This window comes from Hoplias malabaricus, chromosome X2, assembly GCF_029633855.1.
Source record: "Hoplias malabaricus isolate fHopMal1 chromosome X2, fHopMal1.hap1, whole genome shotgun sequence".
Classification (NCBI taxonomy): Eukaryota; Metazoa; Chordata; class Actinopteri; order Characiformes; family Erythrinidae; genus Hoplias; species Hoplias malabaricus.
This window is the reverse complement of record NC_089819.1, coordinates 32,170,979-32,191,290: the sequence shown is the minus strand read 5'-3', so window position 1 is coordinate 32,191,290 and position 20,312 is coordinate 32,170,979. Positions and strand designations below refer to the sequence as shown.

Here is a 20,312-nt window from a genome sequence, read left to right as displayed (position 1 = left end):
CTTTAAATCTCCTGACAATAGCTGTCTCCACTCCAGCACTCTGTAATGCCTTTTTGCACTTCTTTGAATCATAAATAACAAATATTTACAAGTCTTTGATCTCTGCCCCCTACAAACCCCCCTCCCCCAACCCCTCTCTCATACTGTCCACTCCTCTCATCGTAGATCTTCTCCTTCCTTCTCTGATTTTTATTTTATTGCTAACATTATCTGCACTCTTTATCCCTGGCCCTTAACTAATGCCTGTCTTCCTGCTTTATTCCCTCATCTTACTTTCCTTATTAATCAATCACTCATCCTTGGTCAGGTCCCTTCTGTTTACAAAACTGCTGCCATTAAACAATTCAAATCAACAATCTCTATGAACCCTTCCAATATGGATTTTGACTTTTTCATAGTACTAAAACAGCTCTGGTTAAGGTTGTAAATGATTTAGTGGTACCTGCCGATACTGGCTCCCTCACTCCTCACATACTTCCGGACTTAAGCGCTGCATTTGACACAATTAACCATTCCGTCCTCCTATCACTATTGTGTGAACTTGCTATTGCTCATCCTACTTAACAGACAGAAAACAGTTTGTCACACTCTCCAGTCATACATCCCCCACCTCGGTGATTACACAAGGGGTCCCCCACAGGGATCAGTCCTTGGACCTCTCCTTTTCATTATCTAAATTCTTCCTCTCGGGCATATGCTTCGTCACTTTAACATTTTAACACATTTCCTTTCACTGTTACGCAGATGACACCAAGATCTACCTCAGTACTAGCTGTGTCAATGACTAACTCATTACTCACTTGGAAAGCTGTCCATTTGAGATTAAAAATTGGATGCAGCAAGATTTTCTCAAGTTAAATGGTAATAAGACTGAGATCATCTTCACTGGCTCTAGATCAATGCTCAATCATACTCCATCTCTGTCTCTTTACATTGATAACGTATTAATTTCTCCCTCAGTACAAAATCTGGGTGTCCTCCTAGATCCTACTCGCTCTTTCACAGCCCACATAAACTCAATTGTAAAAACTGCATTCTTTCACTTACATGACATCGCTAAAATCAGACAATCTCCATCTTAGTCCACTGCAGAAATCCTCATTCACACTTTCATTTCAAGTCGATTGGATTACTGTAACTTCTTATTAGCTGGCATCAGCTCCTCCTCTGTCCGTAAGCTTCAGATGGTACAAAAATCTGCTGGTCGCCTTCTTACCTACACTAGTGTTCATGACCACATTACACCTGTTCTCCAGCATTTTCACTGGCTTCCTGTTAAAAATCAGATCAATTTCAAGATACTTTTACTTACTTATAAGGCTCTAAACAATCCTGCACCTTCCTACCTCTCTGACTTCCTTCCTTCCTATGTACCTTCTCGCTTTCCCAGGTCTTCATCTACTGGACTTCCTACTGTTCCCTCATCCAAACTCTGTGGTCTTGGTGATCGGGCGTTTTCCCGCCTTGCTCCCTGGCTCTGGAATTCCCTACCAACTCTGGTCAAACAATCCCCCTCTCTTCCCATATTTAAATCTAATCTTAATACTCACTTCTTCTCTCTTGCTTATGGTATCCCTTCTGTTTAACTTGGTCTAATACTCACTTCTCATTTTCTGCTGAAAATCCAACACTATTTGTGGTTCCTCCAAACCACTGAAACAATATTGTCTTTTGTCTGTAGTGTACTGAGTGTCTCTACATATCTTGCTATGTACTTTTGATTGAAAGCACCTTTGGGTTTTATAAAAGCGCTATATAGAAATAAAGTATTATTATTATTATTATTATTACTTAACCACTATCAAATAGGTCATTATGGATGATGTCGCATGCAGCATAACGCTGATCGCTGTGTCTTTTACAGCTTTCACAGGCTAAGTGTGAACCTCATTTTTGAAGAGAACATTTTCATAATAATCTAATTTTCCTGTAGTATAATATCTGTATAATATTCCTTTAATGAACTTCATACTTGTTTGATGACAGCTGTAACTACATATCAGAATTTAATATAATAGTCTTAATATGCAACAGCAGTGGCTTGTTAATCCTGCCTCGTCACCAGCTCATTTTAAATGTTAACTTCCACTGGGGGCAACATAAAATGTTTAACTCTAAACAACCTTGAGAAAAGTAAAAATGCACAGTTTTTGTCCCTGGTCCAAAAAGTACCCTAGCTTGACTTCCTGATCACTGGGGTTCACTTGTGTGAAAGATAAATGCAGATAATTCAAATAAAGAGCTGTCCAGCTCTCCAAAGGTACTGTGACCAGCTCATTGCTCGCAAGTTTCTGTGAGAAAGAGAGACAGTGCAGTCTCGTGTGTATGGTCTTTGCTGTTTCATGTTGTGTTTTTATGGGGAGAGATTAGTCTCAAAATACTTGACAAATGTGTAAATTTTAATCCACAAATTAAACAAGTCACAAATGTGTTTCACTATTCACAAATATATATACCCCAATCTGTGTCTCACTGCCGTTTATACAAATACAGTTACATTTGTAAATATATGTTTTTTGGTTTTCATAGATATATCATAATTTTATGTGAAAATAAACTTTAGGTGGTTTGTTCGTCTGCTTGCTACTTTTGTATATGAGACTGCATGTGTGTGGATAGAGTGAAATGGGAAAGTCAGAATCCAAAAACCTGTGAGAGGAAATGAACAAAAATACATAATGGAAAACAGGCGAGTGACTTGATCCACAAATGCAGATTGAACAGTTAATAAATTTGAGACTATGACTTTACCAATATATAGAATATAAATGTAAACAAAGGATTTTCACATAAAAGGATGATATATCTATATAAACCCAAAACATGTATTTACAAATGTAATTATATTTGCACAAACTGCAGACGGAGAGACACAAATTGGGATATATTTAATTGTGAAAGAGTGAAACATTTATGACTTGTATTTATTTTGTGAATTAACATTTACAAATTCGTCAAGAATTTTGAGTCTAATTTCTCTCCATATGTTTAGCCCTCCTCTGAATACTCTGTCATCACTTCATAAACATAACAAACTGATAAATGGAGGCTTCTAACAGATTGTTTGAAACACATTTCTCACATCTATAGTTATAAACAACCAAAAGAAAAATCTGTTTAATTTCCAGATTGTTTATATTTTTAAATCTCATTGTTTTGCTCTTTAAGTAGTTCAGTTCAGTTGTAGTATTACCTGACTACAGTATGAAAAATAAAATAATAAATAAAAATCCCTGTAAAAGTCCTTATTAAGTGCTGTCTGTCTGTGTGTGGAGTGTGTACGTTTCTCACTCTTTCAGCTCTGCAATGGATGCTGAGATGCGGATGTCATGGCCCAGCAGGTATAAGGTGGTGATGAGGTCACTCCACTGCACCAGCTCCCCTAGTGGACCCCCGCTGAAAGCATTCTCCGCAATCTTAAAGCCTGACTCCTTTGTCAGGAGCCCCAGATGAACCAGGATCTAAAACACACACACACACACACGCACGTTCATATACAGTCAGAGACAAATCTGGTTTATATTAATTTGTAGTCCAAATGGCTAGTAATATGTTATTTCAAACCAAACTGAAATACAGTGAAACCTCTACCTACGAACTTGATGCGTTCCGTGACCCGATTCGTAAGTGGAAAAGTTAGTTTCTCGAGTCAATTTTCCGCATTTATTATAATGGAAAAGCAATTAATGCGTTCCAGCCCACCCCGAAAGTCACCGTTTTTGCACTGATATATGTTTACAAAACTCTCAAATTCGTAAAAAAAATACATTTAGCATTACTAAAAATAAAAAAGAAATACAGTGGTAACAGTAATAAAAAAGAAAAAGTTTTAAGTGGTTACATATTGAAGATGTGACAGCTGGCTGGAGGAGTAACACAGGCAACTGGCTGTATGACGGGAGGTGGGGGTGGGTGGAATAACGGAGAGTAGGTGAATGTGGGGAGACGAAGCGTAGATACGGCTTAACTTAGCACCAATTACGATGTCTGCTATTTACACTAATACTAAATACTAATACTAACCTCTGGTTACCGCCAAACCGTTCCAAATTTAGTTCACAAACTGGAATGTGAAATATGGCTGAACTAACAACAGACGGTGTAGTAATGCCAGCTTAAATTCTCTCTGTGAAATACAGCTGAATTTCAGTTCCTACTCACGCATGTGCATTTCAGCATTAGGTGTCAGTTAGTCATAATATGTTATATATAATATGTACAGGGCGGCACGGTGGCGCAGCAGGTAGTGTCGCAGTCACACAGCTCCAGGGGCCTGGAGGTTGTGGGTTCGATTCCAGCTCCGGGTGACTGTCTGTGAGGAGTTGGTGTGTTCTCCCCGTGTCCGCGTGGGTTTCCTCCGGTTTCCTCCCACAGTCCAAAAACACACGTTGCAGGTGGATTGGTGACTCCAAAGTGTCCGTAGGTGTGAATGTGTGAGTGTCTGTGTTGCCCTGTGAAGGACTGGCGTCCCCTCCAGGGTGTATTCCCGCCTTGCGCCCGATGATTCCAGGTAGGCTCTGGACCCCCCGCGACCCTAAATTGGATAAGCGGTTACAGATAATGGATGGATGGATGGATAATATGTACAATGCACAGTGCTGATCCTTGGTGCAAGTATCATTTTCAGCTAATAGCTGCCGGTATTGGATTAATATCATGTGTCCTTTGTGAGGGGCTTAGGAGGAAGCAATAAAGATCTCTTCAGGTTCAGGGTGTAAGATTCAGGTTAGACAATCATCTCTATGAACAAACTGGGTTACAAAGCTTCTATGGATTAGACAGACCCTGAAGTGGCTTAAAAGCTACGGCATCAGTCTTGCTTTCATTGCTTTATGCCTGTGTCTTTTGGGGATGAAATTCAGGAAAGGATTCAGGAAAATGACACTTCAGGAACCCTTCAGGCAGGAAATGAGGTGATGTCTTATGAGTTTTTTTCCTCTGTAAACTAAGTGTGTATGTGTGCGTGCATGCGTTTTGGGTCGTAGCCATGCATGTTGGCTGCAGGTGAAAGAGACTAGTCTTATGCATATTCTCCAGGGAAACCGTGTCCAGGATGGTGTGTCTGTGTGTGTGTCTGTTTCATTATTGAATTATGCAGCTAAAGCTGAGCCTACATTATCAGTATTGGCAATGGTTAGTTAGAAAATAGATATTTTCTATTTTATACAGGCATTGTATATTCAATTTTCATAGATTTGTATTCATTTCCATAGTAATATATATATTTTTGTTTTGTTTTCAAAAAGAAAAGATGGGTGCCACAATACTCTATGTGGCTTGATTTTCAAGGGCTTGCTACACCTGATACCCACTCCAGGGTAATTTTATTCTTCCTTTTACAGATGTTTAGATAATGTTTTATTTAATCATGTCTTAATTTTTCATCATGGCTATTTTGTCAACACAAGGGCACTCATACTATGGAGAGACAGAAGTAATAATTTGCTTAACTCATTTCAAATTTTATACACTTGCTTATACAGATGTTAAATTGGTAAAAAGTCAAAATCCCCTGCTAAAATCATATAAAAGCCTGCACAATGAACTGCAAGCTCACTATACCAAATGCTTCATAACTCTCGTTATACTGCAGTGGCTGAAATACAACAATAAATACAGTAACTAATACAGTAAGTCAATTCAGAGATACCATGCTCACACAGGCTGCAATTAGAACCATGCCACAGCAGGCCAGAAAGTGAATGAAACCTACAATACATACAGTATCACCTGAGCTTTGAATTGAAGAGGTCAGTCATTATAATGCAAAACGTCTATTCATTCTCTTTGGCTTTTGGACATTTTTTTTTTTTTTTTAGAAAACTGAACAATGATAACTGTTTAGACAGTGTTGTAGAGAGGCAGCTGCTACCTGAAATGTAAAATTACTTATGTGAGTAAGGGTTAACCTAAATTGGCCTAATGTGACAAGTCAATGCAAAGAGTGCAGGTTTATAACAGACTGAAAAGGGGGTTTCCTTTATATATTAAAAAAAAAAAAAAGATTAATAATACTTAAAAGTCCATGTGTGTCAGTTAAAGTAGGCATACCACAACATGTCACAGGACAACACCTAATCAAGATTCAACAGCAAGCTACAACGGGTAATGTCTGGCTGTGATGGAATTCCATCATAGCAACAGAGAGACTTTAATTCCTGAAATTAGTTACATTTAGCCATTCATATTTACTAACTGGGTGGCACTTTGGATCAACATATAGTGTCGCTGGCACACACCTTCAGGGAATTTAGTTCCTTGTTTGATGATGCATGTTTTAAGGACTGCCACTTGTGATAAATTTATTTGCTCCTACATATCTTCGGCTAATATATAGGGATGCACCAATACCGTTTTTTTCCTCATGTAATGGATATCGATTTTTCATTTTTAAGTATCTGCAGATATTGAGAACTGATACAAACTCTATCTATCCTAACTACCTATAAATCCAGATATTTACATTGCTATATTTACAGATTTTATTTTGTTTAAGCAGTGTTCTCTATCACTAATAATATTTAATAAACTTGAACGAAAATATGACATACTCTAGCCTGCCTGAACAGCTTTTTATACTGTCACAAGGATGTTTGTCATGACTGTGAAATGCATGTATAGGACTGGTGCTGACTTGTGTTAGCATGCTTCTTTGTGGTTGCTTGAATGAATTAAGGCATGCCTTAAGCTGGGGTTACAGTACACGTCCTTTAGCCAGATTTTAAATATTTTTGCCTCAAATCGGGATTTCAGACCAGTCACTGCATATCAAAGGTTTGATTTCTTCAACCCATGTAGTCGAGTGGTGTAAATTCTCCAAAACAGCCAATGAGAATAGAGAACAGAAAATAAACACATGCGGGTGCTATGGCTAGCACGGTTTCTGAACCGCTTAAGGTTGAAGGTAACTGCACTTAAGGTTGAATGTTTGTTCAACCAGCTCCCAATTTCCCTCTGCAGTGTGTACAGACAGCACTGACTATGTTTTCCCATCCATGACCTAAAGACATTTTTGTGTATTTTTCTTTGTTGATCTACACAAATAGCAGGGCAAACAATAGAGAGAGAATATGAGGCACTATTGGTAACTTCGTTTTGACAGGTCATTTGGGCCAATCATAGCGCGCCACGTCATCACGCCCCACCCCCTTTGGGCGGGAAGTCTCGCCCTCTCGTCAAATCAGAAGCGTCTATTTGATCGGAAGTCCCGCCCTGTCATCAACCAATCATAAGCGTGTATTTTCCCGCCCTTGCTCAAAAGTCCCGCCCTCGCTTTGTCCAATCACAAGCGTGTCTTTGACCCCGGAATTCCCGCCCTCCCCTCAACCAATCATAAACGTGTAAATTAACCGTAATTCCCGCCCTTCGCTCTGTTTTATTACGGGTATCTACAATCTACGACCCCCCACGATGAACCATTTTATCGCGTGCACACATACGCGAACCCCCCACCTCTTTACCGCGCACACACATACGCGAACCCCCCACCCCTTTATCGCGCAAACACATACGCGAACCCCTTACAGGAATTACAGCAATCGCCCAACGGTCTCCCAACCCCCCACCAAACACTGGAGTCAAGCCAGCCTCCACTTGGAAAAGCTTGGTCAAGCCAGCCCCCACTTAGTTTTTGTGGAACTTCGTATTCTGAACATTACGGTAAGAGCGTGCAGAGGAACAACATAATCATAGTACCACATCTGATTATGTCACTCCCTGAATATCAAGTCATTCTGATGTGTCATTTCAAAATAAAGGCCCTTTGAATTGTCCCATTTCTGTAAATTTAATTTCAAATTTACATAATTATTAAAAGCAAACCTTTAGTTTGCACAGAACAATTTCACTTCATAATCATAGTGCAACACTTATGTCACTCAATATGAAGTCATTCTGATGTGTCATTTCAAAATAAAGGCCCTTTGAACTGTCCCATTTCTGTAAATTTATTTCCAAATTCAGGTCATTATTAAAAGTGAACTATTAGTTTGCACAGAACAATTTCACTTCATAATCATAGTACCACATTTGATTATGCCACTCACTGAATATCAAGTCATTCTGATGTGTCATTTCAAAATAAAGGCCCTTTGAATTGTCCCATTTCTGTAAATTTATTTCAAAATTTACATAATTATTAAAAAGAAACCTTTAGTTTGCACAGAACAATTTCACTTCATAATCATAGTACCACACCTGATTATGTCACTCACTTAATATGAAGTCATTCTGATGTGTCATTTCAAAATAAAAGCCCTTTGAATTGTCCCATTTCTATAAATTTAATTTCAAATTTACATAATTATTAAAAGGAAATCTTTAGTTTGCACAGAACAATTTCACTTCATAATCATAGTACCACATTTGATTATGTCACTCACTGAATATCAAGTCATTCTGATGTGTCATTTCAAAATAAAGGCCCTTTGAATTGTCCCATTTCTGTAAATTTAATTTCAAATTTACATAATTATTAAAAGCAAACCTTTAGTTTGCACAGAACAATTTCACTTCATAATCATAGTGCAACACTTATGTCACTCACTTAATATGAAGTCATTCTGATGTGTCATTTCAAAATAAAGGCCCTTTGAACTGTCCCATTTCTGTAAATTTATTTCCAAATTCAGGTCATTATTAAAAGTGAACTATTAGTTTGCACAGAACAATTTCACTTCATAATCATAGTACCACATTTGATTATGCCACTCACTGAATATCAAGTCATTCTGATGTGTCATTTCAAAATAAAGGCCCTTTGAATTGTCCCATTTCTGTAAATTTATTTCAAAATTTACATAATTATTAAAAGGAAACCTTTAGTTTGCACAGAACATTTTTACTTCATAATCATAGTGTAACACTTGGTTATGTCACTCACTTAATATGAAGTCATTCTGATGTGTCATTTCAAAATAAAAGCCATTTGAATTGTCCCATTTCTGTAAATTTAATTTCAAATGTACATAATTATTAAAAAGAAACCTTTAGTTTGCACAGAACAATTTCACTTCATAATCATAGTACCACATCTGATTATGTCACTCACTGAATATCAAGTCATTCTGATGTGTCATTTCAAAATAAAGGCCTTTTGAATTGTCCCATTTCTGTAAATTTATTTCGAAATTTACATAATTATTAAAAGGAAACCTTTAGTTTGCACAGAACATTTTCACTTCTTAATTATAGTGCAACACTTGGTTATGTCACTCACTTAATATGAAGTCATTCTGACGTGTCATTTCAAAATAAAGGCCCTTTGTGTTGTCCTATCTCTAAATTTATTTCCAAATTTAAATAATTATTAAAACGAAACCTTTAGTTTGCACAGAACATTTTCACTTCATAATCATAGTACAACACCTGATTATGTCACTCACTGAATATGAAGTCATTCTGGTGTGCCATTTTAAAAAAGAACTATTGTAAATGATCACATTTCAGCTATATTCACTCCGGATGTTGGAATTATTTAAAGGAATCCTCCAGTTTGCACACACCACTTTCACTTTATAATGAAAGTACACCCCCTACATATATGTCTCTCACTTAATATCAAGTCATTCTTGTGTGCCATTTCAGATTAGGACCACTGTAATCAATCAGATTTTAATTATATTCACTGTAGATGTTGAGATTGTTAATAAAAGGAATCCTCCAGTTTGTAAACACTACTTTCACGTCATAATGATAGTACAGCACATGCAAGCATCAATCATTTAATGTCATACTATTGTAGTGTGTCTAATTTGTTCATCCACTCATTACATCCAGATCACATTACTGATTTATGTGCTCCCAATGAGCTCTATTATGCTAAAGAAGCAAGTCCAATATGCTGCTGTAAAGGTTCTGACTTGATGGAAAACAATGGATTACATTACACCTGAACGTCAATCACTGAACTGGTTATTGGTAAGACTACATTATATATTTTAGGAATGTTTTTTAAATTGGCTTTATGGTCATGTTCCTATTTTACCTTAGTGAAATGATTGTACACTCTTAAAAATAAAGCTGCTGTCAGAGGTTCACTGTTACGCCCTCGTCCTGTCATGCCCGTTTTCCTCGCCATGTGCTCTCTCAGCACATGGCTCTGTCTGTTGCTGTCCTTGTCTCCGCCCATGTCCCGCCTTTGTTCCGCCTCCTTGTCCGCTGTCCTCATTATCTGTCTCAGGTGTGTCTCGTTTGTATTTGATTAAATGTCTTTTTTTTTTTTACTGTTTCCCAGTCAAGTCATGTCATTTCGTTTTGTGTCGTTAACTTCGTAGTCAAGACGTTTCGTTTAGTTTCCCAGTCGTGTTGTTTCTTCCTTTTTCATAGTCATGTGGTGTTGTTTCTCTCCCACTTCAAGTCAGGTTGTTTTTGTTTCCTAGTCGTTTCATTTTGTTTCCAAAGTCATGTCGGTTTGTGTAATTCCCATTTGTAGTCATGTCATTTCGTTTTTCTCCCCAAGCCTTGTCATTTCTTTCCTCTAAGTATCGTTGTTTTGCCTCCAGTGTATCCGTGTCTTGTTTCTTAGTTCGGTCTGTCTCTGTCGTTTTCCTCATTTCATTTCATATGTCTAGTTGTTTCTGTAGTTGCCAATCTTTGTTTTGTTATATCTTTTGTTTCATTAAAATTACTGTGTTTTAGCAAGTGTGTCTGCCTCCGTCAGTCTGCCCCGCTAATCATGACAGAATGACCAATCACTATAAGGACGCAGCTAACACAGACAATCTTTTTGCGAGGTGTGCTATTCGCCGGACATTCGCTGTGCAAACTAAAGGTTTCGTTTTAATAATTATTTAAATTTGGAAATAAATTTACAGAAATGGGTCAATTCAAAGGGCCTTTATTTTGAAATGACACATTAGAATGACTTCATATTAAGTGAGTGACATAATCAAGTGTTGCACTATGATTATGAAGTGAAATTGTTCTGTGCAAACTAAAGGTTTCCTTTTAATAATTATGTAAATTTGAAATTAAATTTACAGAAATGGGACAATTCAAAGGGCCTTTATTTTGAAATGACACATCAGAATGACTTGATATTTGGTGAGTGACATAATCAGGTGTTGTACTATGATTATGAAGTGAAATTATTCGGTGCAAACTAATGGTTCACTTTTAATAATGATCTGAATTTGGAAAGAAATTGACAGAAATGGGACAGTTCAAAGGGTCTTTATTTTGAAATGACACATCAGAATGACGTCATATTAAGTGAGTGATATAATCAGGTGTTGTACTATGATTACGAAGTGAAATTAATCTGTGCAAACTAAAGGTTTCCTTTTAATAATTATGTAAATTTGAAATTAAATTTACAAAAATGTGACAATTCAAAGGGCTTTGTTATTTAAATGACACATCAGAATGACTTGATATTCAGTGAGTGACATAATCAGGTGTGGTACTATGATTATGAAGTGAAATAGTTCTGTGCAAACTAAAGGTTTCCTTTTAATAATTATGTATATTTGGAAATAAATTTACAGAAATGGGAAAATTCAAAGGGCCTTTATTTTGAAATGACACATCAGAATGACTTCATATTAAGTGAGTGACATAATCAGGTGTTGTACTATGGTTACGAAGTGAAATTATTCTGTGCAAACTAAAGGTTTCTTTTTAATAATTATTTAAATTTGGAAATAAATTTACAGATATAGGACTATACAAAAGGCCTTTTTTTTTTTAAATGGCACATCAGAGTGACTTGAGAGTCATGTCCTAAAATCTTCATCATTTCCACAAAATAGCAAATATTTGTTTTTTTATCCATTTATAATTTGTTTAGAAAATTATTTATTATTACATACATTTCCTGTCATTGACTTTTGGCTTTTATTTAGAAATTTGTTCCTCTGCACACTTTTACCGTAATGTTCAGAATACGACGTTCCACCAAATCTAAGTGGGGGCTGGCTTGACCAAGCTTTTCCAAGTGGAGGCTGGCTTGACTTCAGTCACCAACTGGAGTCATGACACATGCACATACCCACACACGGGTATACATAAGTAAAATTTTAATTTTCTAACTCCAAGTTCTAAATGATTAATGGTATTTTAGTGATTAAAGACTCTTTTAAAATCGTTCATTTTCTCCCTGTTCAAAAAAGCAGTCTATGACCCTCACACCCAAAAACATACTGTTTTCATACGATAAAAATGACATTGGAAGATGTCTTAACGCTGCCCCTCCTAAACCCTCCTCCTCGCTGTACGTCATATAGTTTACGATAAGTTACTCAGTATATCTAGGAGCCCAACAGCTGTCAAAAATCTACACATTACACGCTGACATACAGCTTTGAATATTATTTTATATTTCATGTAAAAATGTTATTTATTTTTAGATTAAGAACAAAGAAGAACAGACACGATGGCTAATATTTTACAAGCTCCAAGACTAAGTCCTTAGGGTAAGTAAATATATATATATATATATATATATATATATATATATATATATATATATATATATATATATATAGTTAATATGTATTTTATAATGTTATTCATGAAAATTTTTGTATCTCTTTAGTCAAACATCCTAAACAGTTATGAACTGGAGACACCTCCTACTTGAACACATCCACTTATGATGAAGCTCTTCCCCCGTAAGTACAATATATTATTCATAATTTTGTGTGTATCTCCTAGTCCTAATTGAATTTTTTTTTTTTCATCTTTAGATTTCAGTAAAAACAATCTGACACTATTATGATGCTACTTTCTACGAATGCGGTTATCTGTGAAGAGCCATCGACTGCTGACTCAAGAATGTAATACTTATTTTAATGTTTATTTATTCATTTTGCATTATTGTATTAGTCAAATGGTGCAAAAATGCCCTAACAATGAGGTTTTAAACAATGAAGCTAAGAAGCCTAACATCAGTCCTTTTTCACATGATTTAAATAGCACTCAGATAATCTGCGAACTAAAACACAGTATTTCAAAATTAGAAACTAAATTGAATGAACACGAAACGTGCACAACTCTGAATCCTTTTCTGTTAGAATCTGTAAATCAGCTTAATGACAGTTTGTCAGTAAATCCAACCCCAAACTTTGAATGTTTAACATCTCCAAACAATACTGAAGAAAATACAACTAAAAGTTTGCATGATGTTTTCTTTGAACTGGAGCAGAGCTTATCGAAATTACAAAACACACTCAAATAATATGATACGTGTACAACTCTGAATCCTTTTCTGTTAGACGCTGTAAAACAGCTTAATGACAGTTTGTCAGAACCTTCTAATCCAACCCCAAACTTTGAATGTTTAACATCTCCTGTTAATACCTCAGAAAATAATCCTGAAACTTTGTCAGATTTTTTCTATGAACTAAATCAAAGTCTTTTGAGATTAAATGATAATCTGATAAATTTAAGTGGTTAAATTTAAATTATCAAAATTCATTAACCAGTCCTGATTATCATGATGATTCGAGTAACGAACATTCACTTAATATTGAGAATACCCCCAGTGACAATTCTCCTCCTCCTTCACCTAATATTGAGAATAACCCCAGTGACAATTCTGCTCCTCCTTCACCTAATATTGAGAATAACCCCAATGACAATCCTCCTCCACCTGACAATGGTGATGTACAAATGGGGGGTGTTATTGACCCAAATATCAATATAAATCGCTTAGACAGATTCTGCACCACAGAAATTAGAAGAAGGATAAACTTTTACTCTCTCGGCAATGTCGACAGCTTTGCAGAATTTTACAATTATGTTCTTGAGATTTTAAATGAAATGCTCAATGTTACCAATGATGAAATAGGTGGTCCGAGTGATGGTGTGTTTGTAGAAATTCAGGGTGATTCGTTCAATGTTTCATCACGTGTTCAGATAAATGATGGGGGTATCGACCTGAATTCCTTTGTGATGTTGTTTGAAAACGCCATTCAGAGTAAATTTGAAATACTTTCTGATGAAACTTTACAATTAGTTATTCGGATTGTGCATGCAGGGCGGCACGGTGGCACAGCAGGTAGTGTCGCAGTCACACAGCTCCGGGTGACTGTCTGTGAGGAATTGGTGTGTTCTCCCCATGTCCGCGTGAGTTTCCTCCGGGTGCTCCGTTTCCTCCCACAGTCCAAAAAAAAAACACACGTTGGTAGGTGGATTGGCGACTCAAAAAGTATCCGTAGGTGTGAGTGTGTGGGTGAATGTGTGTGTCTGTGTTGCCCTGTGAGGGACTGGCGCACCCTCCGAGGTGTGTTCCCGCCTTGTGCCCGGTGGGCTCTGGACCCCCACGACCCTGAATTGGATAAGCGGTTACAGTGTAGATGTAGGTTTATCCACAGATGAAATGGTTAGCTTTGCACATATTGCACGCTTTGAGCAACATTAGAACTGCAAAATCATAGTGTTGTTACCGAAGTGATGAAAAGAAGGGGTATAGTTTGTTTCAGAACACTAACATGCCTCATGACAAAACCGTTTACCTGTTCTTGCAAGATAACCATTATTACGGGGTGAAAAATCTAAAAGGTGTTTTAGGTACATCCTATGTCTGCCCTTACTGTTCCACCGGCTTTAACAATCAGAAACATCACAAATGTGATTTTTATTGCAACGTATGTCTTGACAAAGATTGTCCTAAACAACCAAAAAAGACTGTGCAATGTATAGATTGTCTAAGGGTTTGTAGATCCCAGTATTGTTATGATAAACTTAAAACAGTGATCGATTCAAGCGATGGTCAAACTTTATGCCCAGCTAGATTCTACTGCCCTAAATGCAATACTGTGCAGGATCAGAGTAAAGGATCGAAAAAGCATCAGTGTCAAACCAGTCGTTGTAAAAACTGCGGAGCCAAAGTTGATTCAGAAATCACGCATGAAAGTTTTATGCAACCTATAATATTTGAAATTCCCGATGAAAAGTATGTCTTTTATGATTTTGAGACAAATCAACAAACAGGTTCCCACATAGCTAATTATATATGCTGCATTGATTTCAAAGGTAGGGAGTGGACAGCAAAAGGGGACAAATGCGTGGCAAAGCTAACCTACATCATTTTGCAGTTGCCTCGCTATTTGTTCTACTTCAAAAATGTTTTTATCAGGATTCAATATTTGAGAAATGCATAAGGCAAAACATCTTTGTTGTGAAAAACATACAGATGTTTCATCTTTTTCTGAACATCTTTTTTTCCCTCCACCCTGAGGAGCATGCACAATCCGAATAACTAATTGTAAAGTTTCATCAGAAAGTATTTCAAATTTACTCTGAATGGCGTTTTCAAACAACATCACAAAGGAATTCAGGTCGATACCCCCATCATTTATCTGAACACGTGATGAAACATTGAACGAATCACCCTGAATTTCTACAAACACACCATCACTCGGACCACCTATTTCATCATTGGTAACATTGAGCATTTCATTTAAAATCTCAAGAACATAATTGTAAAATTCTGCAAAGCTGTCGACATTGCCGAGAGAGGAATCTGTCTAAGCGATTTATATTGATATTTGGGCCAATAACACCCCCCATTTGTACATCACCATTGTCAGGTGGAGGAGGATTGTCATTGGGATTATTCTCAATATTAGGTGAAGGAGGAGGAGAATTGTCACTGGGGTTAATCTCAATATTAGGTGAAGGAGGAGAATTGTCATTGGGGGTATTCTCAGTATTAAGTGAATGTTCATTACTCGAATCATCATGATAATCAGGACTGGTTAATGAATTTTGACTTAAGTTTATCAGATTATCATTTAATCTCAAAAGACTTTGATTTAGTTCATAGAAAAAATCTTGGATTAGAAGGTTCTGACAAACTGTCATTAAGCTGTTTTACAGCGTCTAACAGAAAATGATTCAGAGTTGTACACGTATCATATTATTTGAGTGTGTTTTGTAATTTCGATAAGCTCTGCTCCAGTTCAAAGAAAACATCATGCAAACTTAGTTGTATTTTCTTCAGTATTGTTTGGAGATGTTAAACATTCAAAGTTTGGGGTTGGATTAACTGACAAACTGTCATTAAGCTGATTTACAGCTTCTAACAGAAAAGGATTCAGAGTTGTGCACGTTTCGTGTTCATTCAATTTAGTTTCTAATTTTGAAATACTGTGTTTTAGTTCGCAGATTATCTGAGTGCTATTTAAATCATGTGAAAAAGGACTGATGTTAGGCTTCTTAGCTTCATTGTTTAAAACCTCATTGTTAGGGCGTTTTTGCACCATTTGACTAATACAATAATGCAAAATGAATAAATAAACATTAAAATAAGTATTACATTCTTGAGTCAGCAGTCGATGGATCTTCACAGATAACAGCATTCGTAGAAAGTAGCATCATAATAGTGTCAGATTGTTTTTACTGAAATCTAAAGATGAAAAAAAAAAATTCAATTAGGACTAGGAGATACACACAAAATTATGAATAACATATTGTACTTACGGGGGAAGAGCTTCATCATAAGTGGATGTGTTCAAGTAGCAGGTGTCTCCAGTTCATAACTGTTTAGGACGTTTGACTAAAGAGATACAAAAATTTTCATGAATAACATTATAAAATACATATCTATCTATCTATCTATCTATGTATCTATATATATATATATATATATTTTTTTTTTTTAACTTACCCTAAGGACTTAGTCTTGGAGCTTGTAAAATATTAGCCATAAATATATAAATAAATAAATAACATTTTTTTAAATGAAATATAAAATATTCTTAAATTAATCTTATTTTCCGTGATAAATAACAGAATGTCAGTTCTTACCTGTAGATTTTGGTTCCAGTCCGAGCTGTATGCCAGCCAAAACTGTATGTCAGCGTGTAATGTGTAGATTTTTGACAGCTATTGAGCTCCTAGATATACTGAGTCACTTATTATAAACTATATGACATACAGTGAGGAGGAGGGTTTAGGAGGGGCAGTGTTAAGACATCTTCATATGTCATTTTTATCGTATGAAAACAGTATGTTTATGGGGGTGAGGGTCACAAACCGTTTTTTTTTTTGTTGTTGTTTTTTTTTAATTAATGGTTTTAAAACAATCTTTAATCACTAAAACACTATTAATCATTTAGAACTTGGAGTTAGAAAATTAAAATTTTACTTATGTATACCCGTGTGTGGGTATGTGCGTGTGTCATGACCGATAAAGGGGTGGGGGGTTCGCGTATGTGTGTGCGCAATAAATGGGTGGGGGGTTCGCGTATGTGTGTGCGCGATAAAGGGGTGGGGGGGTTGGTTGATCATTAGCGATTACGGTAGCGCGTGTGCGCCTGATAAAGCGTAGCTCGTGACTTGATACCTGTGATAAAACAGAGCCTGTGCGCGCGTGTGTGCGCAATAAAGGGGTGGGGGGTTCGCGTATGTGTGCGTGCGATAAAGGGGTTCATTGTGGGGGGTCGTAGATCGCAGATACCAGTAATAAAACAGAGCGAAGGGCGGGAATTACGGTTAAATTACACGTTTATGATTGGTTGAGGGGAGGGTGGGAATTCCGGGGTAAAATACACGCTTGTGATTGGACAAAGCGAGGGCGGGACTTTTGAGCAAGGGCGGGAAAATACACGCTTATGATTGGTCAATGACAGGGCGGGACTTCTGATTAAATAGACGCTTCTGATTGGACAAGGGGTGGGACTTCCCTCCCAAAGGGGGCGGCTTGATGACGTGGCACGCTCTGATTGGCCCAAATGACCTGTCAAAACGAAGTTACAAATAGTGCCTCATATTCTCTCTCTAACAATAACCACAGAAAGTTGTACATCCGTATTGATCTGTGTCTCTAAGGAAATGCGAGTTCGTGTTTGGTGGGGAGGTTGGGATCGTGCAGAGGGTGTGACATTTTTCCAGTCTCCGTAAAAAATAGACATAGACAGTCGTGTAGTGTGAAATACGCAGTCTGTTTATAATCTGCCCCCACTTTAAATTCACTGCCTCTCCTCAACACGGCTTCATGGACCTAACACGGCTTCTGACCATATTAGCATTAGATACTCTTTCTAGGTCAATTTTCAAGCTTTTTCAGCACCTTACAGTTGAAGTAAATTGCAGATTGATTCAAATACATACATATTCAAAATGATAACTTCACTTTTTATATATTTTTATAAAAGTGTTAACTTTTATAAAAGAATTTTTAAAAAATTCTTAACTGTATTTGGTAATAGCAGTAGGATAAGAATTTAAAAAGAAATTGAAGTTTCAAAATGTGTCACCTGTTTCTAAGTAGACTTACCTTGCTATCGAAAATGATTCTATGTGTTTATATTTTTGCCCTGTGCTTTTGTGTGAAATGTGTTTAAATGTGCACCTTCATATTTTCACCTAGTATTTTCTAGTATTGTCATGAAAATTATTCCATGAAAACTCATGGAGCGCTAATTAAAAAGCAACTTTCCGCATTTTTATAAGAGTTATCTCTGACTCAGTGTGTCTTAGTGTATTGGTCACAAACATGCTATTTGAGCCAGGCCTTTTAGGTGAATGGTCCAAGAGCCATTCATTCATTCATTCCTTTCTTTCTTTCCTGTAACCAGTGCAGAATGTTATGGTGATTTTATCCTCTGTGGTATAATGAAGAGCCTTAGGGACCCAAAGAGACGGCACTTCTGTGTGAGGCGAGTCAAATGATCTTTACCACATGCATTGGCGCTAATGAGTCCATGCAGAGCCATTTGTTGTGAAAGAAATTGTTACAATTTCAAGCATTTTCAAGCACTTAATCCAAAATTCCATCACTTTTCAAACCTCGAATATACATCATTAATATTTAAGCAATTTCAAGGATTTCAAGCACCTGTATGAACCCTGCATTTCTGTTTTTGTTTTGTACACTTTGTGTTGCAATACTTTTGTCTTTTGGGGTTTTGTGAACCTATATATTATCCACCATAGGTGAGCATTTCTATTTATTCCAAACTCAATGATATTGATAGCACAGTCAACAATAGGCACAAACCAATTCACCAGTAACTACCAACAGCCAAGAACCCATATGCAAAAATTTTCTATTCACTGAGCTCTATTTCAGGTTCTTCTTGTGATGCGTCCTCCACACTATGACATTCAGCCACAAATTCCAAGAGAAGAAAGAAAATGCAAAGTACCTTTTTGCGTTTGCGGTTCTGCAGATCCTGTTTGGTTGACAGTGAACGGATGGCACTGACCCATGGCTCCTCCATTCTCTTTATTCTCAACATCATCCAGCGGAACTCCTCTCTCCGAGACATCACACGATACAGATCGTCCAGGCTGGTACGTATCTCAGACTGGATCAAAACCAAGGAATATATACATATATTAGACTCTACTTACTCCTACTGTCTATGGACAATTGGAGCAAAATAAAATGAAGAATATTAAAGAGCTATATAACAACTAAGTTCTGTATTCGTTCACACTGGCATCTAGAAGGGTTTTTCCCCCTAAACAATCACAAGAGAACTTATATTCCAATTTAAATATACAGAAATGTATTTGATCCATTTAACAAGTAAAAGATAAGAATGCTGAAAAATGTGTGAAATTTGTAGTTACTTTATTAGGTTTCCACATTTTTTTATGTATGATTATATTTCAAAAGAAATTTGCCTGAATTTTAATGTAAAAATCAACACTATAATTGGCTGAGATGCATTCCTTGAAACCCTGGCTACATTTTTTAATCTCCTTAACTGACACACCACTCTATGAAACTTATTTTCAGTTTTCAGAATGTAAATGAACTATTCAGTTAGACACATACATGTTTCAAAATCTCATATGAATATAAATATTAATGTAAAGGAGCATTACATCTTTAAAAGGTCTACATTATAAAACTAGTTAAGTTGAACACCATCATAGAGACTTGTTTCATAATAAATAACACACTGGTAGAGTATGCAACAAGGGATTTAGAGTTAAATAGCTATTAAATTAAATTAAATTGAATAAATTCATAAAAAGGGCGGCATGGTGGCGCAGCATGTAGTGTCGCAGTCACACAGCTCCAGGGGCCTGGAGGTTGTGGGTTCGATTCCAGCTCCGGGTGACTGTCTGTGAGGAGTTGGTGTGTTCTCCCCGTGTCCGCGTGGGTTTCCTCCGGGTGCTCCGGTTTCCTCCCACAGTCCAAAAACACACGTTGCAGGTGGATTGGTGACTCCAAAGTGTCCGTAGGTGTGAGTGTGTGAGTGAATGTGTGTGTGTCTGTGTTGCCCTGTGAAGGACTGGCGTCCCCCTCCAGGGTGTATTCCCGCCTTGCGCCCGATGATTCCAGGTAGGCTCTGGACCCCCCGCGACCCTAAATTGGACAAGCGGTTACAGATAATGGATGGATGAAATTC

General features: G+C 36.9%; 1 protein-coding gene across 2 annotated transcripts in view; it reads right to left on the bottom strand.

The window, feature by feature from the left end:
- Positions 1 to 20,312, bottom strand: part of LOC136677501 (alpha-1,6-mannosylglycoprotein 6-beta-N-acetylglucosaminyltransferase A-like) — a 247,051-nt gene that overhangs the window by 73,571 nt on the left and 153,168 nt on the right. For both annotated transcript variants that reach the window (XM_066655064.1, XM_066655063.1), the window contains 2 exons: positions 19,095 to 19,256; positions 3,292 to 3,461 (listed from right to left, as the gene is read on the bottom strand). In XM_066655064.1, coding sequence (XP_066511161.1) covers positions 3,292 to 3,461; positions 19,095 to 19,256 — 332 coding nt within the window. The remainder of the gene's footprint in view (positions 1 to 3,291; positions 3,462 to 19,094; positions 19,257 to 20,312) is intronic.